The sequence below is a fragment of the Hyaena hyaena genome, unplaced genomic scaffold (assembly GCF_003009895.1).
Source record: "Hyaena hyaena isolate Hyena2069 unplaced genomic scaffold, ASM300989v1 scaffold_156, whole genome shotgun sequence".
Classification (NCBI taxonomy): Eukaryota; Metazoa; Chordata; class Mammalia; order Carnivora; family Hyaenidae; genus Hyaena; species Hyaena hyaena.
Genome location: NW_024080788.1, coordinates 2,125,570 through 2,150,188, shown reverse-complemented (window position 1 = coordinate 2,150,188; position 24,619 = coordinate 2,125,570). Strand labels below are relative to the sequence as shown.

General features: G+C 38.1%; 1 protein-coding gene across 1 annotated transcript in view; it reads right to left on the bottom strand.

Moving 5' to 3' along the window:
• Positions 1-1,253: 1,253 nt before the first annotated feature.
• MCTP1 (multiple C2 and transmembrane domain containing 1) overlaps positions 1,254-24,619 on the bottom strand; it is a 517,686-nt gene continuing 494,320 nt past the window's right edge. Inside the window, exons 20-23 of the mRNA XM_039239406.1 lie at positions 15,859-15,968; positions 11,572-11,681; positions 4,059-4,156; positions 1,254-3,109 (exon numbers count right to left, since the gene is read on the bottom strand). Coding sequence (XP_039095337.1) covers positions 3,038-3,109; positions 4,059-4,156; positions 11,572-11,681; positions 15,859-15,968 — 390 coding nt within the window. The 3' untranslated portion in view covers positions 1,254-3,037. The remainder of the gene's footprint in view (positions 3,110-4,058; positions 4,157-11,571; positions 11,682-15,858; positions 15,969-24,619) is intronic.

Below are 24,619 nucleotides of genomic sequence, written 5' to 3'. Positions count from 1 at the left end.
ATGTTCCCTCAATAAGAGAGCTTACTACTGAATTTTTTTCACTTTGAAATATAGAATAAAATTCTATAAAAGGTAATGTCAAGAAAGCTGTCAAATTTTGTTCTTACCTACTTTAGCTCCAGATTGGACTTTAACATACTGTCATTGGTTGGATCATTGCCTGTGACAGGGCAAGTCATATAATTGTAATAGGTAGTCAATAAATGTATCACAAAGCAGAGCTGTTAAAAAAAAATCTTTTAATTTGGAGCACCTGGCTGGCTCTGTTGGTAGAGCGTGAGAATCTTCAGTCTCAGGATTGTGAGTTCTTAGAGCCCCACGTTGGGTGGAGAGATTACTTAAAAATAAAATCTTTTAAAAATTTTTAAAATTCAGATTATCCTAGGGGTTCAAATTATCCTATGGTTCAAATGTAATTTGGAATCCCTATAGCATCTGTCAATTTGAGGCTGTGGAACAGTACCAAAATGAACAAGTGTTACATTCTTTTTATAAATGAAAAAAATTTTTAATATGCCTTTCTTAGGAATTACCAGAATTAATGGCAATAATAGTACTTCCCGTGTGAATGACCTTTCGTGAATTTACTCACTAAAAGAGAAATAGATTTAATAGTTGACAAGATTACTGTATGTAGCAGTCTAACACCTATTTGGAGTGACATTTAATCTCTTAAAGATATCTTGAAATATTTACAGGAAAAATCTTTAAAAACTAAAGTAGCTTTCAAAAGGCAAAACTCTACTTATGTGAGAAGGGGAAAGAAATAGTTAAAATTTTATTAGACAGTTTCTTCTTTTAAGCCTGTGAAAGTACTACTTTTGAGAGCAATGTGAAGATTGCTCTGAATATCATTTCATGCCTCAAGGTAGTTCTTACTCTTCTATCAACTTCATTGCGTGCTCAGTCCTTCAGAGGCATTGAGTTTCATTCAATAGTCAGGGTTCGGTGAAGGCCCTCTGTGTCCAAACCAAACTAAGTTCCTCTAACTCTCTAAGTGCCATCTGTAAGAATATGCAAACAATCCTCCAGCACTCCTCTCTCTCCCACCAAAAAAAAAAAAAAAAAAAGTACTGATTATACTTAGAAAAGAAGTTTTTTTTTATTTAATGCAATGAATGTATAGTTAACATTACCATTAAACTTAACATCTGAAAGTTGGTAGAATGAAACAGAAATTAGGCATCTGTTAATGGTTACTATGCACTCGGTATATCTGAAGTTGTACAATATCAGGCTTATAGACATTTGAGTAGACACTGTCAACACAGAACATAAATCTCACACAAGATATAATCAAAAGGTATTTTGAACAAATTAGCCCATCAATAAACTTTCTGTAGTAATAACATCAGCTTCATGGAATATTATGTCTAAGCAACAAACAGTGATGGTGTGCCAATATCAGCATGTCATTATAAACATGGTGAGCTAAACAGAGCATATTGAGGTCAAAGCCTTTCTGTAGAAAGGGAATTTAACTGACATTCTCTTTCAAGCATAGTGTATAAACAGATCAAAATAGTTCTATTATAAGAAATAGTATTTAACAACGTAGCTTTAAAATAAAAATACTTTAAAAATTAGCTTTGATGAGATTAAATTTATTTTTTAAAGACTCTTCCTTTAGAGTGAAATATATATATTTCTGGCTTTTCTACATTTGGCCACCATAACCCCCACCTTCGCCCTATCCCCATCTATTAATAAATAGTGCAAAACATTTTCTATAGCATTTTCACCCAAGCTTAATCCTCTATCCAGTCAGGGAAGTAAAACATTCTCACCAAATTATTTCACTCTCCAGAGGTATACTCCCTTGATTTATCAGGGAGTTAGGTACAAAAACTACCATAAGTCTTGGGAATGCAATTTTTAAGTACAGATTCTATGGTAAGTAGTGAAACATTTTTGTAAAGGCAAACTCCCCCCACCCCAGAAGCAGTTGTGTTTTGTTTTTGTTTTTTTACAAAATTGGTTTCATGCATTCATGTTATCAAGAATGGTTAGTTTTTCTATAAATGAATGTAATGAAACACTAGCATATCACTTAGCACACTGCATTCTCCTTTATATTAAAATTCACACTAATAACAAAAATTATTCTATGCATTAAAGCATTTCAGTAATTTAGTGAGAAAGCAGATACTTTGTGTATGAGAACACTTGAGTATTAAATATTTTTAGATGCACAGAGACACCAAAAGCAGTACGGATTTAGTTGCTAGTATTTTTGACAACTGGGTTGCTAACTAACTTGATACAAATTAAAGTAGTGATAGTATAAAAATTCAGATAGGCAATCATTTATAAACCTGGCAGTATTTATGTGTAGTCCTGTAGAGATTTTAAGGTTTTAGATGGAATGCTAGAAGGTTTGGAGGTTTTCTTAGCAAAGTATGGAAGATTATCTTCACAAGTGGCTGTACCTTCACTCATTAGCTTAAAATGAGCCGAGTCATATCTTTATAATTTGTACAGGAATGAATGTCAGGATCTGAAGTAGAATCTGTGTTAAATTGAAATGCATCTGTTCCATTATTCAGATTTTGGGATCTCCCTTTCCTTTTGAAATGTATAAAACATAGAAAACTGTAATGGATTACTTTTCAGATAAAAAATAGTCACATTAAAAAAAAAACTTCAAAATCAAATTGACATTTACACTTTATGTAGATTTAATCAGAGCACAGCTGAGCATTTAATGGAATATTCTGGTTCTTCCCCCTTGTAATTAGAGAAGTATCTGTCTCCCAGTGTTCCCATTTTTATATCTGTTGTCCCAGTGTGTTACATTACTAGCCACAGCCACCACGGCTTTCACATAGCAACAGCTGAACCTTTATCATATTGAGTCTGTACAATGGAAGTATATTTTCAAAGACATATGCCTTTGTACACTATTTACAAATTCTCTCGATCATGATAAAAAGACAAAATAAATAAAAAGCAGGAGGAAAGGAAATGCTGCTGAGGCTGAAGGCTTTTTCTTTTATCTTCCCAAACAGATGCTGGTCTCCTCAGGGCTGGGAGTTGGCTAGCCAAGATTGTTTTTCTTCCTTTTACATGGGCTGTGAGAAGGATCTAGTTTCAGCTCTTGGTATTGCACCTGTTTAAACAGAGTTCAGAGAAAGACTGGTCAGGTGGTCACTTTCTGGCAAAGGAAGGAAAAGCAAAGGAATGAGAGATTGTGTTTGGAGTCAGGGCTGGGAAGAGTGCTCACCCTGGAAGCTGTATGAGATCTGCAGCTGGGATGCAGAAAACAATAGAGTGATACAGCAAGGCTGGAAGGGACATCCTGCCAGAAATTACATGCAAGCCCTGAGGTGAACTGTGGTTAATAGGCCGGGTCCTCACTGTCCGTAACACAAAGCAAAACCATCTTTATCGGTTTTGAAAGGCTGGATAATGGTTCTTTGCAATTTGTTTGTGTAACACTCTCATGTCTGATACCAAGACAAAAACTCAACTGAAACAAAGGAAAAAAGGTATTGCTGCCAGTAGCTTTAAGATTTTGATTAAAAACATTTCTCTGTTCTGAAAATAGTTGATGATCAATGGGCATTAGTTAACCCGAAAGAATTTTAAAGGATTGCAATGCGCCCCAGTCTTCAAACACCAGTTTGTCTCCCTGGCCTCACCCCCCCACCAGTCCTCAAAATGTGCATTTTTAAAACTCACTTAATCCCTGCAGATTATGCAAAGAAAAGTTTTTCAAATGTCCACTGGCACTTCTGCTTCATCATCTATATTCCCATTTCCTCCCTTCAGGTAATGGTGACTTCACTAACTCCAGCTGAACCTTCCTTGGAGGAAAGTTGCCCCTAAGAGCCCTGGTAGGTTTTTGATGCAACTCTCTCCTTGCTCCACTCCACATTCTTTATAAAATTCTTGGACAACACCCCAGGTGGGCTGCATTCCTGAAAGGCAAAATCTGCTACAGTCCTTTTTAACTTTAGTTGGTTCTTCTAAAACCCTTGAAATTAAAATGAAATTAAAACCTAAAACCCAATGCCATACAACATTAAATAGTAGTAGTAATAGTGAAACCTACATACCACTTGTACATCTGAAGGGACCCGCGAAAGAAAGTCAAGTAGTTCATTGTTGTCAATTGCATATGGACTCCGAAGCTTCTTTGTAAATTTATTGATACCTGAAAAGGTGATAGACCAAAGATTATTGAAATCTCCAAAGTTAGGAATTCGAGACATCATGTATATTTTTATATGTTGCAGTAACATAAAGATCTAGATTAAGCTGCTCTTCAGCCTTGACTGAATGAACCAATAAACCCTGTTTCCTTCTTCCCTCCCTCTCGTGTTTCTTTCTTTCCTTTCCTTTGTCCCCTTCCTCCCTCCATCCCCACTCACTGCCTGCTCTGGTTTTCTCTTTGTTCTTTAGTGACTTCTTCCCAGCAGGAAAGGCTTTTTATTAGGGAAACAAAAGGCACCTGGCAAGACCTCACAGTGCTGCATCTTGCTTTGCCACTCCGTCCATGTGACTTAGAAGCCCAGCTTTAGTGTTCCACTGATGATGAAACTTGTCTCCCTACACTGTTGTCAAGGCAAAAAGTCTGATTGATTGGTTTTCCCTTTTTCAAAAGATAAACCTTACTAGTTTGTTGTGTTTTTTTTTTTTTGGTAGGGGGGTGGGGGAATGTTTGTTACTATTATGCAAACTAAATGTTTAGAAGACACTTCTCTGTGTGGGGTGTTTCTTCCTCAAAATGACCTGAAATGAGCGTTCACTACCAGCTTTTAAAAAAAAATAAACCTCTTTAAAGATGGCGATGCAAGAGGATCCTAAATTCTCCTCCCATCTGAGAGAAGGGTCACATCAAGGCAGGTAGGAGAGCCTGGGACACAAATCTCATCATAAATCCTACCCCCAGTGTGGCAAGTCATAGTCTGGAAGGAACTAAAAACCTGCAGCTTCTTCCTGAGGAGTGAAAGGTTTGAACCCCTCATCAGGCACGCCAGGCTTTTAAGATGTGCACCTAAGAGAAGACTCTCCAAAGCATCTAGCTTTGAAAAACTGTGGGGTTCATGTCAAGGCTACAGTGATCTGAGAAATGGCTCCTAATGAGCCTAACGTGCTTGGAGTCACCCCAGGGCTCTGGGGGGGTGACATCCTTGCACTTTCCCTCTGCTTTGCTCCAGCTGGTGTATGCCATCTTCATATTCTCCCTTTGCCACACTCCAGAGTGTCAGTTATCTCCCCCAAGGGAAGCTTTAACACATGCGTGGTACCCCAGTTTTATGTCTGGTTTTATTTCTAGGAGGTGGCTCAATATGGCAACGTCGGAAGATCTTGAACTCACCTCCTCCCATGAAGACACCAAATCTACAGCTAATATGGAACAGTTCCCTCTGAAAAAGACCTGAAAACTAGTTGAGCAACTTCTTCACATCAGGCAAACAAGGAAAAGGACAAATTGAAGGGGGTAGGAGGGGCTGAGATACAATCTGCACCCCAGCAAGGCAACCCACGCACGATCACGTCATAACTCACAAACCTGGAGCTTCTCTCTGAGGAGCAGCAGGTTATATCCTACGTCAGGCACCCTAACTTTTAAGTCCTGCACCTAAGAAATGAGCTCCCAACACGTCTGGCTTTGAAAACCATGAGACCTAAAGAGCTGTAGTGAACTGAGAAATGGTTCAAAGGGCTCATGTGTAAACTCTCTTGCCCCAGGGTGCAGTGCAGAAGCAGCCATGAGAAAAGCACCCAGACTTAAGCAAATGAAAATTCTTTCTCTGATTTTAAAGCTTCAGCTGCAGGGGCAGGGACCTGCTGGGACACTCTCCTGCTTGTGGGTGACATATTTGCACTCTGTCTGCCTTGCAAAGCTGGTGGGTTCCATCTTTACCCTCCAACTGGCAGGCACCATCTTCACACCCTCCCTCTGCCATGCTTCAGAGCACCAACATTTCCTGGAGGGGAGGTTTGCACACATCTGGTGCCTTGGTCCTTGTGGCTGCCAGCAAGGGGACACCCCTTGATTGCTGGGCTCACTAGGCCGGGGTTGCTTCCATTCCTGAGTTGCATGGGACTCCTAACAATTAGACCATCTTGGGCAGACTGCCTCACTAGAGCTCATAAATACCTCCTAAGGTATTTTCTTAGGATAGCTTATATCCTTGTTTGACACCCTTGATTTTTGTAGCTGCTTTTGGGGGCTAAACTACTACTTGCATTTCTAGGTCCTATACATTTCTGTAGTCTCAGGCTACAACACACATAGTCTATCTGTAAAAAGAGAACTATTTGATTGTCCTGGAGCTTCAGGCCTGCATGACAAGCTTTAAGTTTGGCATGCATCTGCAAGCTTAGAAAGGTATTCTGAGGAAATGTAGGCTGCAGGATGTAATCTTTGTGTTGTCCCTCCACCTCACTACAGCTCATTGGCATATCTTTTAGAAAGGACCTTATACACTTATCTGGAGCCCCAATTTTAGCCAGGGGAATATTCTGTCTCCCAGGGGATATTCTCTAGATAACCTGGGTCTAGGGGTCAGTGGGGTTTATGCATGCAATCCCATAGAACTGTATATGTTTGCATTATTTAAAAGCTGCTACCTGAAGGTTTGGTTTCCAACCAGCCTGAATCTAAGTACTAACGTGTCTTGGCACAGCATCAACTATAAGGAGCTATTAAAATAGGCTACTCAGACAATCAAAAAGGTTAGAGAGACAAACAAGAGCTAAGACAGGATTGAAGAATAAGGTTCACCTCTTAAACAAGCCCAGCCCTTCAAGAATGAGAAAAGTGTCATTTCATCTAATGCACAGAAAACAAAACAGTCAAGGCAAATGAAGAAACAGAGGAATGTGTTCCAGAGGGAAGAAAAATATAAAATCTCTGGAAAAACCTTAAGGAAAATGGTAGGTAATGTACCTGATAAAAAGTTCAAAGTAATAGTCATAATAATGCTCACCAAATTCAGAAGAAAAAGAACACAGAGAAAACTTCAAAAAAAATGGAAAATAGAAGTACCAAATAGAAGCCACAGCTGTAGAATACAGTCAGTGAACTAAAAAATACATGAAAAGGGTTAAGTAGCAAACTAGATGAAACAGCAGAAAAGATCAGTGAACTCGAGTACCTGGCAGTGGAACTCACCTAGGCAGAGCAGCAGAAGAAATGAAGAATGAAAAGTAAAGACAAATTAAGGGACATGGGGCAAAACCAAGCATACTAACACGATAGGGGTCCAAGAAAGAGAACAGGCTGAAAACTTCCCAAACCAGGGAAGGAAACAGGCATCCAGATCTAGGAAGGCCTAAGTTCCAAATAAGAGGAAGGCAAAAAGACCCATAGCAAGACATATTATAGTTTAAAAGGCAAAAGGTAAAGATTAAAAAAAAAAAAAAAAAATCCTAAAAGCAGCAAGAGAAAAACAACTTGGCAAGTAAAGGGAACCCCCATAAGACTAAGATTTTTCAGCAGAAACTATGCAAGCCAGAAGGGAGTGGCACAGAAGATGAAAGAGTTCATCACCATGAAACTGGCCTTAAAAGAAATGTTAAAGGGACTACTTTAAGCTGAAAAATAAAGGATGCTAATTAGTAAAAAAGAAAATATGAAAGTATAGATCTCACTGGTAATGATAAATATAGAGTAAGGGTAGTAGATTAATCACTTATAAAGTTAGCATGAAGGTTAAAAGACATGTTATAATAAAACGATAATTAAGGGATATTCAAGATTTTAAAAGATGTTAAATGTGGGGCACCCATAGACATATTAACACACATAAAAGGAGCAATAGCAATACAATGCTAGAATAATACCTCACATCAACACATGGATCATCCAAGCAGAAGATCAATAAGGGAACATCAGTCTTAAACGACATGTTAGACTACATGGACCTAAAAGACATCAATAGAACATTCCATCCCAAAGCAAGAGAATACACGTTCCTCTCAAGTGCACATGGAACATGACATTCTCCAGGACAAGTCATATGTTATGCCACAAAACAGATCTTAATGAAACAGATTGAAATGATATCATGCATCTTTTTCGACCACATTGGTATTAAACTAGAAATCAATTACAAGAAGAAAACTGGGAAATTCACTACTATGTGGAGATTAAATAACATGCTACTGAACTAATTTGTCAATGAAGAAATAATACCTTGAGACAAATGAAAATGGAAATAAAACATACCAAAATGTGTGGGGTACAACCACAGCAGTTCTAAGAGGAAGTTCATACCAATAGCAATAAATGCCTACCTCAATTAAAACAAAAATCTCAACCTAACTTTACACTTCAAGGAACTAGAAAAGAAACAACAGAACCCAAAGTTAGTAGAAGGAAGGAAATAATAAAGTTAAGAGCTGGTTCTTTGAAAAGATGAATAAAATGGCAAACTTTTAGCTAGACTTCTCAAGAAAAAAAGATTTAAAAAAAACAGAAACGAAAGGATATGTTAAACCAGAAACCACAGAAGTATAAAGGAGCATAAGAGACTAGCATGAACAATTACCAACAAATTGGAAACCTAGAAGAAATGAAAAACAAAGGCGGTAAGCTCCTTGACATTCATCTTAGCAACATTTCAGAGCTGACACCAAAAAGCAAAGACAACAGAAGTAAAAATAAACAGGGCTAGGTCATACTAAAAAGCTGCACAGCAAAGGAAACCATCAATAAAATAAAAAAGCAACCTACTGAATGGGAGAAAATATTTACAAATCTGATAAGGGCTAATATCCAAAATGTATAAAGAATGAATACAACTCAATAGCAAAAATAAAAACAATCCAATTTAAAAATGGGCAGAGGATCTTAATTTCCAAATAAGACCTACAGCTGGCCAACTGGTACACCAGAAGATGCTCAACATTACTATCAGGGAAATACAAACCAAAACACCTTGAGATGTCACCTCACACCTGTAAGAATGGCCATTATCAAAAGACAAGGAGTAAAACGTGCTGGCAAGGGTGTGTAGAAATAGGAACCCTCATTCAATGTTGATTGGAATGTAAACTGGATAGTCCTTTAAAAAAGAAAAATAGAACCACCCTATGTACATACAGTTTCACTTCTGGATATTTATCCAAAGAAAACAAAAACACTAACTCACAAAGATAAATATACCCTCCTGGCACATGTTCATTGCAGTACTGTTTATAATAGCCACGACGTGGAAACAACCTAAGTAATCACTGACAGATTAAGGAAATCTTGCTATTTGCAATAACAGAGACAAGCCTTGAGAGCATGATGCTAAATGAGAGGAGTCTAACACAAATGATTTTATTTGCATGTAGAATCTAAATAATAAACCAAGCTCGTAGATTCAGATTGGTAGTTAACAGAGGCAGGAGGTGGGAAGATGGATGAAATGAATGAAGGGCTGCCAATTTTTAGTTATAAAATAAGTCATGGGGATGTCATATACAGCATGGTGACCTTAGTTAATGATACTGTACTGCATATCTGAAAGTCATTAAGAGTAGATCTTAAAAGTTCTCACCATAGGAACAATGTTTCCACTTCTTCATTTCTGGCACTGAGATTTTTGGAAAGCAATTTTCCTTTTAAATTAATAAAATTTAAAGTGAATGCTTGCAAAAGATGCTGTGATTGACTTACTTGGATCACTTTTGGAATAGAGCAGCCATAACCCATTACGATGAGCTGCATCTACCCACAGTTATTCAACAGTGAATCCCCTGCACTACCGGGAAATCAAATGTGGTTGAAGGGTAAATATAGGGGAAATTGGAGCTATTATAGAAAGAAAAACTTGAATGAGATAGAAATGTCTAAACAGTATATAAAACTAGAGGTATCTATTGTACATATTCTATGATATAAGATAGAATTTCAATGAGAGAACTCTACTCTGAAATTTATACTGCACCTAATAAGTGACCAAGCATATTCACATGAAAAAAATAAGTTAACAGCTTTATAGGAAATCAATAAACTGAGCCATCACTTAGAGGATCTTGGCTCTTCTTCAGGAAGTTCAGCACAGTCCACTTCTTTTGCAATCTTGAATTTGGTCTGTCTACCCATGTGAGACCCATATCTTAAATTTCTGGTTAACATTTCAGCAATCACCTAGCACTAAAGAAATACTGTTCTTGTTTCATTTCATTTGATGAAACAAGAGGCCCAAACACATTCTCTAAGAATTACGTTTAAGACAGAGCCAGTGAGGCCACCCCAGGTTACAGAGCCAGATGTCTGCCATGGGCTCTGCTGTCTGAGAACTCGGGAAACAGAACCAGAGGTGCACTACCTATCACAGCTGAGATGGCAGACCTGACCCTGGCCAGGTTAGAGAAAATAAACTACCACACCTCGTGCTCTACCCTAAACCTTCAATAAAACGGCATCTGTTGTAACTATCAAAGGAAAGAATGAAAGATGGGGCCTCACATATATCACGGAAGCAAGAACGGTGGAAATGCTTCCCTCCTTGTGTCGTGCAAGTACTATCTTATTTGAAACTTTAAATTATAACAAGGGTGAAATATAATCATCCCCCCCCCCCCACTCCCTACTCTCTACCCAAGATGTAAAGTAAAGAGAGTGACGATCAAGGGTAAGAGGGCTGACTCAGGATATGACAAGATAGGCCAAAAAGAATAGGGAGATAGGAATCTGAAAACAGAGGGTTTGGAGACCTCTGCTCCCTTTGTCACTTTTTCCAGCATTTCTTTACAAATCTTAGAAAATAACAAAACATTCCTTTTGATCTTTTTGCTTTTAGTGTAAACATATGTTTTCTGGACTTAGTACCCATTTTGGTTCTTTACATTTTGTATGTGGTTAGCAATCTTAGTTATAAGCAGGCTGAGGGGGAAGTAGAGTCATACTTCTACCCAGTCCATCCTAGAGATGGACAATTGTTTCAAACCAAGAATTTTCTTAGATAAGGAACAGAAGCCCTACAACAATGAAGAATGCTGAAAGTACCACCTAAGTGGAGGCTAAGTCCATAGGAACTGTTGGCTTGCGGCATAACTGCGTTAAAACCGTCGAACCAGAAAATACGACCTTTCAGGTGGGCTTGCACAGAAGCCTTTTTATGTAGTACACATAAAGCAGGTTTCTTATTCCTAGGCAGCCTGCCCGTGCCAAGGACCTTTTTTCTGTATCCTAAAGGCGACCTCTTAAATAGGTGGCCATATATAGAACCGTGTTTACGGACACTTCCACAAGATAAAGCACCGCAGCACAAAAGCATATTGTCCTAAATGCACCATATGGATCGAAATGCCTCTGTTTACGTATAAGTGGTGAAAATAAATCAGAATGATATCTAGACAAAGCTACACTTTGATATATGAAGAATCCGCGCAACTACATGTTTACAGTATGATGGAGCCTATGGTGCCAGATAAGAAAAATGCATTTTGTAGGTAGACCTAAATCTTTATACTGTTGTGATTTTTAACTGAGCTGTCTCTTTTCATCATGGAGTAGCTTCATGATAATAAATACAGGGAACTACTGACAGTATAACTCATTCCTTAAAAATAGTTTGTTCCTAGGATCTAACACAGTTTAAAAAAAAAAAAGGCTTTACTTACCCCAGACAAGGACAATGTATCGCAGTGGAATGAAGTACAGGATGACTGTGAACACACACAGGGCTACAATGGCCAGCCAGCTTAAGAATGGGACAGTCCAGTTGAAAGTACTGAATGAGAAATTAACACATCAGCATTCTGAACACTTCATACTTTTTTCAAGCAAAGATTAAAATCAATGTAATTCTGACTCAGACTCTGGACTAGGGATCTAGTAAGACTCCATTTCTCTCTGGAGTAGAAGGCGAGTGCAGTAGACTGTCAGAGAACACAGATTAGGCACCATGTGCTGAGTTTCATGAAAGCAGGACCCAAGTAAACAAGGCTTGCCACCAACCCCTCCAGATTGTCCCAGGTGACTTCAGGGTCTAAAGGTGCACTAGTTGGGTGACTCCTATGTGGTTAAAAAAAAAAATTGTTAATAGGCTTTTCTCCTTTTAAAACTAGTAGCCAATCTTGTTTTCTCCAAATTTTCATAAAGGAGAATGCCCCTGGGCCTACCATTCTTTCTTCCGTCAACTCACACTAGATTCCTGACACTGGAAATAAATGGTCAGCAATTGTCTATAGACTTAAATCTTACACTGTTGTGTAAATCCTCTCGAGTTTAGAATTCCTTTGAGGAAGACTCATTTTGTACTTCAGCTATGTTTGAAATGCAACTTGAAGTCAGGAAGGGGGAACAGAGCAGTTAGGTTTGTAAACATTCAGCTGCCATCCTTGCCCTTCCCAGAAATACAGAGATAATTAAGAAATAAAGTCAGTACTGACTCCTGTTCTCCCTGTATTACTTCTGGCAAAGGAAAGCACATGGTAGATTTGTTGGAAAGACTGGAAATGGAGTGTGAGCTGGCAAAGTGGGTTACAGCAGGGCCTGCCTGATGGGTGTGCAGTGTTCGCATCCTGCTGCAGACTGATAATGTAGAGGGGTCAGGGAAAGCTGCAAGACTGAGTGCTGACAGTGAGATAACATCAGAACAAAGAACAAAAACAGGATCAGTGAAGAAAAGTAGAAGTTACAAAAAATGACAGTACTAGGAAGACGGGAAGGAATGTAGTGGGACAAAAAGAAAATGACAGAGAAGTTTAAAAAGATGTAGAAAAGCAGGGAAATCGAACATGGAAATATTGCAATAGTTTAGGATTCTTTGTGTAGAAATTCTGTAGTGAATCTCATGGTTTTCAATGGAGAATGGCAAAACAATAAAACAGAACCACTGCATGGAGTCTTCAGTGTTGGGTATATAACTATGTCATCCGTCACAGGCATACAATTGCCTCAACAGCCAGCCTCTGAGGAGAAATGAACACATACTGTTGAGTGACACTTTAGTGCAGCTTAAGGAAAAAAGAAAAAAAAAGACATCTATGTTCAAAGCCTAGATTCTGCCGTGTGACTTTAGCTGAATCAGCCGTTCTATGCCTCAACTTCCTCCTTTAAAAATGAGGACAGCTGTGGGGCGCCTGGATGGCTCAGTCAGTTATGTGTCTGATTTTGGCTCAGGTCATGATCTCATGGTTCTTGGGTTCGAGCACTGCATCAGGCTCTGTGCTGACAGCTAGCTCAGAGCCTGGAGTCTGTTTCAGATTCTGTACCAACCTCTCTCTCTAACCCTCCCTTGCTCACACTGTCTCTCTCTCTCTCTCTCTCTCAGAAATAAATAAAACATTTTAAAAAATGAGGACAGCTGTTACTGTGGTGGACTGGTAGTAATGGTAACACATTTATGTGAATCCAAGTGATATTTTTACAGCTAATCAACTCTAGGAATCTATTGCGGTGACGAGGGCGCCAAAGACACTTGAAGAAAATATGAAATTATACATGATACAGAGAAATGTGAATGCTTTTAATTTTCTCTAACTTCTCAATAATGTAGGTTATATGCACTTGGGGTGGGGTTTGTCCAGGGTGGTTTTTGATCCAATAAAGGATGATTAAGAGATTTTCTGCCTATATTTCCTCTCAGCATAACACTTAGGGGTGAGTCCTAATGGTTGGTGGGCATATGCCCTGCATTTTGTGTCTGTCTAGGGTCAACTGTTTCCTAAAAATGTTTTTTCTAGTAAAAGAGCCCTAGTGAAATCTGGTTGTCTTGTTTTCTGTAACTCTTGGGGTCTGGCTTTTCTCTTTGTTTCCTGCCCTGGCCAGAGTGAGCACCCTGTTTAACTGTCACCTGGTAAAGGATCATGCCTCCCTTCCTTCACTGACACCTGTGCTTCCCTTGGCTTCTGCCCGCGTGCAGAGAGAACAGAAGGCTGAGGGTCTGCTCGCTTTCCTGGGGCTCAGCTCAGAACCATCCATCAACACACCATAGTGTGCAAGGGCACTGGCTCTTCAGTCAGAAAACCCTCCTTCTGGGCAGCCTCCCTGAAGGGCTCCCTGCGTTCTCCTTTCTCCTTTTGGAAGGATAAATGACAAGAAATCGCTACGAGCGTAGCTGATGTCAGAAAAAAAGACTGCCCTTTTCTATTTCCACAGTGCATCATGAAAACTAAATCTAGAATATGATCTTTCCCCAAAAAAGATGCAATTCAAGAAAGTTCTGGAATGATTATTTAGTAACAAGATGCGGTAATTATAGAGGCTTTTCACTTTTTACTTAATGATTGCTTCTGAATCTGCTTTCTGAATAGATGAGTTTTATTTCATTTGACCCCAGGGGACCTTCTCTTTTTTAACATTCAAAAAATCGTGCAGGAAAGATGAAGACTCACTGGATCCTATACCTTTCTATACCTCAGCCTATACCTATACCTCTGTCTACACCTGTGGAAAGTTCCATAAAACTCCGTTTTTATCAAGGCTGGTCCACAGCCAGGATCTGGTCATATCCTCCAACTGGCTATGATGTTTTCCAACCAAGCATCTGAGATCCCCTACCACCTAGAGTTACAAAGAAGTTTTTTCCTCTCAGGCATAAATTTGCCTGACCTCAGAGCTGACCCAGTGTCCTATGGTATAAATGAAATTACTTCCATCAGGTATCAACACATAGTGTATCTCAGAGAAAGGACAACACTCAAAAGGGAAATGCCCTATTTAATTACACTATGCTCTAGTGGAAAGAGTGTGCAGAACAAAGGAACATTCTTAGAAATGGAAATAACATGGAGAGGAAGAAGAAAAAAGATGTGGGACTCAGTCTTCAGAAGTGTGAGACTGAAGGCTGCTGTGCATTTGGAGTAAAGGGGACGCTGTTCTAATATGATATAAAAAATGGAAACTCAGCACCTATGCATATGTGGAAATGTATTAAAAAATTATACAAAGTAAAATGCATTATTCCTTGAAACATGGAAAGCACTTGGTGAACGACTCATACCTTTAGTTTAAATAATTTAGTCCTTTCAAATGTGTATGCCCAAGGATTCATATCTGTAGAACACTTCTGGTGAATAATAATATGAATAATAATGGATACATGAAACTAGAAAATGTAGGCTTATCCAGATAACAGCACCCCTTGAATAGACTATTTAGTAATCATTATATAAGCCAATTTTCATATACTTTAGTAGGATGGGACCTTAGTATAGTTTTTAACTGGTCATCAAGAATTTTAAACCCACTTGATTGGATTTATAGACAGTTGTTTTTAGAAGTTCAGTAGTAAGTAAAATTATTTCAAGCAAAACACAAGTGATGTAAAATTTAGAATGTAAGAATATTCTTAATATAAGAAAATTACATTAATTTTACATTAGCTTTCAATGAAGCTTTATTTTTTTAATTAGGAAAGGGAATTTCTTTTTTTAGAATTATTAAAACTATTAGTTTATTTCATCTGTAATTATGATCTTAACTATTTAGACAAATTTAAAAGAATATTTTTGCAGGGTGCTATATAAGATATGATTTTTTTTTAATTTCAGAGTTACTCAATGACAATGTCAGCCTATAATAAAATGAAGATGTGTCTTGATTACCTGAAATTCTCATCTAAGTTTGGTTTATTTTTTTCCTATCACGATTTCATATCCCATTTAAGAACAAAGTCTTTCACTGTGAAAATGTGCTAAAATTTAGGACGGTGTTATTTCTTCAAAGCTACAAGTAGGACTTCTTTCCAACCAATATGTTCAAATTTCAGGAAGGAAATTGACAGAACTTTCAGAAAACCAAAGACTGGCAGAAACAAAGTAAATAATGATGAAACTGAGCAATAGATCACCCAGAAGGAGTATCCCTTGCCAAAAAGAATGTGGCATTTCGCCCTCTGAGAAGCAAATGGACACTCTGTCCCGCAGAAGGTCAGGGCTCACATGTCAGCATCACTCACTCACTTCTTTATCCTTTCGCCAAAGGAAGCCACTTCATCTAGGATGTTCTGGACACTGATACAAACCTCCTGGATGGCATAGATTTTATTTATAAATCCCTTTTTTTCACTGTCCTAAAATACAATTAAGAAAAAAGAGAGATTCTGTGTGAGTAAAGGTACTCTTCAGTGTTTGACTTCTTGAATTGTCCCTCTCTTACATTTTTAAACTTAAATAAACTTCATCTCTGTGTATATATAAATGGATGCTTGGAACCCATAAAAATATCAGGATGTAAAGGGAGATGGAGGAGGAAGGGCATCCAGCATCATGGACCTGTGCCAATATAAAGGTGGTTGCAAAGCGGGAGTCTCCGATTCTGTTGCTCTTGCCCTGATGAACAGAAACATTTTAGCCAGAGGTAGGGGGTAGGGGGTGGGGAAGGATGTAAAGGTGTAGGAGAGACGGCAGGTCTCAGAATAACCAAATCTGGAAGACCTGTGAGCAATGAAAACTGAAAGGGGGAAAAAAAGACAAGGTCAATGGACATTCATTAAGTAAACACTTCCTAAATAGTGCTTTAGGAAGATCAGATACAAAGTAAGCCTGGCCCACCTCTTAAGTATAATGGTCCACACCTGATGCAATAGCATGTGCTATTTTAGGGTTCTAACTAAACATGTTCCCCCTCTCTTTGTACTTTGTTCTTCGTTTTAAAACTTGTCCTGGATTTAAGCAGCGCTAGTGTGCTCCAGGGAATGGGTGGGTGGGATTGAGTGTAAAGCACCCGGGGAATGGTGTGAGCTGGGGAAATGTGCACATTTTGTAATTTTAGACCCAGAGGAAGAAATAGTGGTGGCCTTTCACGACTGAAATTTCTGCTTAGTAGCCTGGCATCACAGGCACTTGCCTAGGCTGTTTGGTGGAGACCATCCAACCCTGATTCCATGACTCCATTCCTCCATGCCAGCTTGAATATCTATGGAAATGTAGATCCAATTTCATTACTTTAACTTCTTTTGAACACTTCCACACTGTGCCAGAACACTTGAGACCTCATGTGGCAGTCAGTGCTTGCTGAAAGCAGCCAGAAAGCTAGAATAATAATGTCGTCATGTTGCACATTTACATACTGACTTTCACTTTAGAAAAGTCTAAAGCACTTTGCACTCCGAACATGGCTGGGCCGGGCGTCCTGCCACCTTAGAAACTAAGGGCAAGCAAATGACAGGTGTTATGTGCAGCCTCCAAGAACAACAGGGTACAGTGGGATTGAGGCTATGGAGGCCAGTTTTAAACATGATCTTTAGAAGTTCCTTAGCCCTGTCATTTTAAATGTAATTCCCATGAGAGATATTGTCTAATTATTCACCTGGCTTATACCAAGATAGACTGTCCAGACAGTAAGGTAGATGTGATGCATAAGGCTCAAAGTATACAGAACAATTAAGTTCAAGTTTCAAGGTCCTCACTGTCTTCAAAAGCCACTCTTCACTTTATTACAGACGTGAATCCATCCATTTCTTGTGTTTTTTCCCTCCCCAGTGATAGAGTGCATTAATTTCACTTCTGCCATTTTACACTTTAGAAAAAAAACGGATATCCAGCACCTCCTTCTATTTTTTCCTAATTACAAAGTTGATCTGTTCTAATCATCTCCACGGCCTTCAGTGTTTTCTCTCTCAAACACTGGCTAAATTGGTTCATCTCTATGAAATAAAGTGCTCTTACAAATATCTTTCTGCACACAGAATAAATCAAGCTGGAGTCGAAGAAGGCTGGCTGCACAATCCAAATTCATGGAGAATAATGTCTTACCAGTTTGAAATGATCATGTGAAAAAATACTTTTCACAAAAGCAATAAAATCTACAATCACTTAGGCATAACTTTAATAAGATACGTACAGAATTTACATTAAGAAAAGAGATACTGTGTTTATGTACCGGAACACTGATTATTAAAAGAATGTATTCTTTTCTTCTGTTGAACATATAGGTTTAAAGCATTTTCAAACAAATTCTAATGTGTTTGGAGTGCAGTGAAATGGGGAGAATTTGATAAATTTGTTTGGAAAAATAAATTGAGTGCTGTAGCCAAGAAATTTTTGTAAAAGAGAAATAATAAGAAGGCATTTATTGTACCAGATATTTAGGTAATTAAAATATGAAAGATGAACACTGAAAGAGAGTGTTTAATGATAAAGCACCAGCATGAATCCACCATAAAGATGAAAGCAGGATGTTACTGGGTACTTGTGTTAACTATTTGCAGAAGATTGTATTAAATCCTACCTCAGTAGACTCTCAAATCTACTTGAGATAGCCCAATTCTACTCAGATGTACCTCAAATAGCCCCGAATACCTTCTAGATTAATTAAAAAGCAAAACAACTGAAGATGAATTATAAAAACAGAAGAAAATAGAGGTAAGTTATTTAGTGATCTTGGAATAGGAAATAACTTTTTAAACATACCAGCATTAAAGAAAGTCATAAAAATAATTGGTAGCAAAAGTTACAGAAAACAAGAAACTTATTACGTCAAAAATCCTCACAAATTTAAACGGCTGAATGGGAAAAAATTTGCAACAAATATGACAAATCAATGGATGGGATTTCCAATATACTCAATATGGGAAACATTGGTCTGAAAAGACTTTCCTTGCAGTTTTGTTTATTATAACAAAAAGAAAAATCAGTGACATGTTAGGAGGAATTATTTATAGCACATACAACTGACACACTATGAAATTACAAGATATTATTTAAAGAGAATACTTCTTAATGACAACAAAAATGTCAATGATCTAATAGATATTGGGGGGGAAGAGGTAAATGTGAGATAAAGTATAATAGCTGTTTTTGAAATGGGTAGGTTGGAAAAAGATGAAGAGAGTGTGTCAAAATATGACACATAGTAATGGAAGTTATCTCCTATAATATTAATAATTCTTTGCACTTAATGTTTTACTTTTATTTCCTTGATTTTCTCTAATATCATAATTGAAGGAACATGAATAGAAGAAATAAAGGAATTGGTAGTCATTGAGCATGATTTTAGGTGGTTTCTCTATTTTTTATTAATATATTTTGTGTATTCTTTTGCCTATTTTAAATTATTTTTATAAAGAAGTGGAATATAAACACACACATTAAGCACCATCATATACTTTTCACATGGCTCATTCAGTCTTTATAACGTCATCCTACAATGTAGCTTTTTCTTCCACTCTCCTGAAGAAGACAACAAGGATAGCTTGGATTAGGACTATGATAGGCCAACTCCAGAGTTTATTCTGTCCATAATATATCATGTTACCTTACCATCCTACCCAGGAAGCTTTCGTTGCCTATCCAGAATTCCAGTGCGATGAAAAAGAACACAAACCTTGGAAACATTTAGGAACTTACATTGTAGTCGCCATGATCAGCAAGATAATAAAATCAGGAAACTTGATTCAACAGTAGGAAGTGAAAGATGTGTTAGACACCACCAGGTGTAATGTTAGTAATGCAGTGTGCAAATATTAAATACAGATCTTTGTTAATAAGATGTGTCACTGCAAGCATCTACAAAGACGTTTTAGTAGACACTTTAAAACTGATGTGCTGGTGTATGATTACTGACTAAAGAGTTTTAAAAATCTGCTCATTCTTAATTTTCTGTTTTTTCTGCACTCCCACCCCACTACCCAGCCCCTCACCCCCAAACACCAAATAACAAAATAAGATGGTCTATAATGTTGACAAAGTTTTGAAAAGCAAATGCTTTGGGATAAAATTTTTATTTTAAAATCTTTCATCAAGTTCTGTATTCCTCCACTGCGGTCCCCAACCAATGAAGTAATTACTCTTTATATACAGTATATGACCCAAAACTGCAATGGGTAATGGAATTGCTCTGTGTTGCATTCCAATATTTCACACTTTTTTCGCTAATGTTCAATACTTTATTAGTAGAGAATAAATTGGTACATTTCTTTTATTGTCGTTTTTGCTTTCCTTTATAAACCAGCTTGGATGAAAGAAATATCATAGGGTAGTTAATCATCCAAAGGCTTGGTCGTGACACTGGTTGTTTTTTTTTTTTTTAATGCATTATTAAGGTTTCTTTTGAAGATGTAAAAAAAATTACCCATAAAAAAGAGCTATAACTATAAATCTGAGAACATGTGAGATTTATATCATACAACTTTTTCTAATGGCTCTATATAATTTTTAAAAATCTTATTATATTTTAAATAGTCCACAAAACATCAATAACTGCAAACTTGAAATACAGTGATTCTCTCATATTCACCTATTTTATGATCACATATCAGGACAGAAAGCTAACTAGATTTTTCCAAAGTATCTACTTCCTAGCTTTGAAATATTTAGGAAAATTGAAAGACCTAAAAAATCAATAGGAGTACCTTACATATTTAGAGAATCCTGTTCAGTGACTTTCAAACCAGAAGGACATGGGTCCCATTCATTGGTCCCATTCTGAACGGGAACAAGAACCCAAAGTGATAGGTGTTGCGGGATATGTGCTGTGTGCCTGGGCTCCTCGTGTATCCAGCTGCATCCTGTCACAGTCACGAATGCTATTTAGGGCCCCTGCCAAAGTAGTCATTGTCAGCCCTATTGACGTGATAAAAAAGGATCTGTTGAACACCTGTGCTATATTGGTCACAATAAGTCTGTAGAATACGTTTGGTCAAAATATTTGTTACAAAATTAATATTATTTCAATTACTTTCTGGAGTCAGAGAATGTTCCGAGAGTGCAAAGGGGCAGCTATTAAATCTGATGCACAGAACGGCGAAGCATATAAGGGAACCGACCCAGCACTCTAGGGCAAATGATCACCTTACTTACTATTTTCTGGATGAAGCATTCAGATATACCAACCCAAAGATCTCATCTTGATTATAATTTTGCTTTTGCTTTAAAGGCTTGCTATGTGACCTCTGGCAAAGGGTGGGTGATAAGATTGATATTTTTGCTAGGAGACAGAATTGTTCTAGTTTACTAGTGACTACAGCTCTTCTGTGAGCAAAGAGAGTCTCACATAGGACAGGGTGTACAACTGTGTTTGGAATACATTTTGTGTTTCATGTGATTTGTTTTTTGTGCTGAAGATGATTTCGGTGCACAATTTGCTCGGTTCATTCAGTAAAACGCCCTGCAAAATTCCTCTTGGAGCTACACTTCTAACTTAAGGAAAATATATTAGAAATGAGATATAAATTGAATAAAGGCACACAAAGTGATGAAATATTTTCTCTGTGCCAATAGTCCTTCTTTTTCAGATAGAGAAAACTGCGTTTCAACCCCAAATCTAGAATACGGAAATTCTCACAGCAGCTTGGCAAGTCAGAGACCCTTTCTTACTGAATTTTATCTCTGTGTTTTACTCAGTTCTTATTATATAAAATCTTACCCAGGTTATTTAATGTCTTGGCTGTTCAACTCATATTAACCTTAATAATGAGAACCCTCCACTGAGACATTAAAGGATTCTGAGACAATATTTACAGTTAAGAGGACAGGTGTATACTATTTAAGACAGTATATTTTTCTCTTAAAAAAATAAAACAGTTCTCTAAAACATTTACGTCTCAGAGTTATAAAGAGGACTAAATTAAATAAGACATATAGAGCTCTTAGTATAATGCCTGTACAAATAAACTGTCTATAATTATTATGGAGAGTAGTAGTAATAATAAAGTCATTGACACAGTTTCTTATTAAAAGAAGTCAAATTATCTATATTTGCTTACAGTAAAAACAAAATTGAAATATTAGACAGAATTCCCCAAAATATGCAACCTTTTTGTGCATGTTTAGTTTTGCCCCAGATGACTTAGTGTTAACTTGTCAAATTCCATTTTTGAAAATGATGGTAGATCTTTATAATGTTACACAGAGACGATCATTTCCCTCCACCTCCTTCCGCTGACTCTGCACATGATTTTTTGCAGAATGAGCATTTACCTAGACTTAATTTTTTTTGCTTCTTCTCTTGCAAGGTAGCCCAGCCCTATGCTTTTCAGCACTCAGTTTCTACAATGCAATTTTTAATTGCATTTAATGGGGCCTTGCCCTGTTAGCTTAATGTTATACATTTTGCTTGTAACTTTAAAAGTGACTGTAAAGGAATAGAAATTTATAGAGAAATGGCTTCTGGGCTTGGCAATATAAACAAGAGGCATTTTTTAAATGGCAGCTGAGACTCCTAAGACCTGATGAGAGCCAGGAAGGAAAGGAAAACAAAAGGAGAAAAGAGAGAGAGGTGACAGGAGGGGTGACAAAGGAAAAAGAAAGGAAGAGGAGGAGAGAGAAGGAGAATGAGGGCAAGAGAAAGAAGAGGAGGGACTCAGACAGACTCTTAGGCCTTGAAGGAGGATGGAGCGTGGGGACCAAGAGCTTGGGGATGATCATGAAGGAAGGAAGGGAAACACGTTTGATCATAAATAAAAATGACATAGACATAGAACCAAAGCACAAGCAAAACGTATTGCCTGTGTTAACTCCCAATTAAGCAGAAATAATTATTTTTTTAAAAGTTTTTTAACGTTTTTTATTTATTTCTAGGAAAGAGAGCGAGACACACACAGCGTGAGCAGGGGAGGTCAGAGAGAGAGGGAGTCACAGACTGAAGCAGGCTCCAGGCTCTGAGCCGGCAGTCAGCACAGAGCCCGACGCGGGGCCCGAACCCACGAACCGTGAGATCATGACCCAAGAGAAAGTCGGACGCTTAACTGACTAAGCCACCCGGTGCCCCTAAGCAGAAATAATTATTGTAGAAGTCTGCACATAAATATTTAATTTCCATTCAATGTAAACATAAGTAAACCTTACGGAAAGCACCCAGGGACAAACTGACGTACCTGTCTTCTAGCGGGAGAGCTCCCCGGAGCCAAATTCCTGGCAACTCTCATCCATAGGCCCTAAGGGACTTGCAAATCTCCCTCTTCTTAATGATTTAAGAAAATTCCTTATAACTGTCCTGCTAGTGCTTGAAAGCTCTTAAAAGATTAGGACTATATATCAATATCAAAACCTTTGACTTAATCTCCTTGCCAGCAGGCAGGAAGTGCACTTTCCAGAGAGGGGCTTTATAGATTATGCCCTCTCAGGCTTTTGTCCCATGGGAAACTCTGCTCACGGACAGACTCCCAAGAGAAAGGGCCAGTAGGCCTGGCTCCAGGCTAACCTTGACAGAAGCCACATCAGAAGCTGTGAGGTTGCTGTTCCCAAGTAACCAGGAAAATAAGTGGCAAAGGATACTTTCACCCAGGACAGTACAATACACGGTTTGAGATAAGAATGTGTAGGCCTCACAGAATTTTCTGTAAAGTCAAAACAGATTGTGGAAAGGTTTTGAAAATGGGAGAGCAAACTCAAGATGATGGTGGACTAAGACACGTCACTACCTGTCCTTAGACCTCATCTGAAAACCAAAACTGAACCAAAACAAAGGAAAACCCCACAAAAAAATAGTTCAATAAAATGTGTCCTGAAATCCCTTCTGGTTCCAAACCAGCCACATTACAGAGACAGTGAGAGCTGTGGAAGAGCTTTCTGTCCCCCACCCCACGCCCCAGAGCCCTTCTTTGTATGGGTTTAGTGGTTGGAGCTTAAGTGACAATAGGGAACAGAAGCACCCAGCTTGTTTCTGAATTCAAATAACAAATGCTGGTCTAGTTTTCCTTTACCTTAACTTGTTACAAAAAATTGGGTGTATATGCATGTGTTTTAAAGAATCTCTTTTGAGGCACCTGACTGGCTCAGTTGATTGAGTGTCTGACAATTGATTTCGGCTCAGGTCATGATCCCAAGGTCATGAGATTGAGTCCTGTGTGGAGCCTGCTTAAAACTCCTCTCTCTCTCTCTCTCTCTCTCTCCACCTCTATTCCCATCTTGTGTTCTTTCTCTCTCTAAAATTAAAAATAATAATAATAATCTCTTTTGAAATTATTTGTTTTGGGGCGCCTGGGTGGCTCAGTCGGTTAAGCGTCCGACTTGAGCTCAGGTCATGATCTCACGGTTTGTGGGTTCAAGCCCCGCATCGGGCTCTGTGCTGACAGCTCAGAGCCTGGAGCCTGCTTCGGATCCTGTATCTCCCTCTCTCTCTGACCCCCCCCCCCCCGTTCATGCTGCCTCTCTCTCTCTCTCAGAAATAAATCATTAAAAAAATTTTTTTTGAAATTGTTTGTTTTATCTTCAAAATGTGTGTTTAAATAAGATTGGAATTCCAATGCAGAGCTGAGAGGGCATCTGAGAATTTAGAGAAGGCTGTGACCTCTCTATTCTCACCACCACAATCTGATTTAGAAGATCAGACTTCTGACTGACTGGCTGGCTCCATTGCTAGGCCTGGTCAAATCCTGCCTCCGTTATTTCCCTAGCTATGTGGTTTTGAGCAATTTATTTACCTTCATCTGTAAGATAGGGGTGACAATGGAACCGACTTTCATGATGGTTATAGAATTGAATGAGTTTAATCCATTTAAAGTATTTACACTAATGTCTGGAACAGAGGATGTGCTCAATGCCTGTTAGTCATTACTATTATTAACAATTTGAAGAACTTGACAAAGAAAATCCTATAAAACTTTCAAATGCTACTTGTATTAAGTCTTTGTGAAGATGACAGAATTTTCTCCCCTCTTATTTATATTTCAGGAATCCTATGCTATACAAGTCGTCTAATATAACCATAGATTATCTTAAATGTATCATCCTGAAAGGTCCTTACAACAGTCACACCAGAGTGATAGGTATTACTATTCTC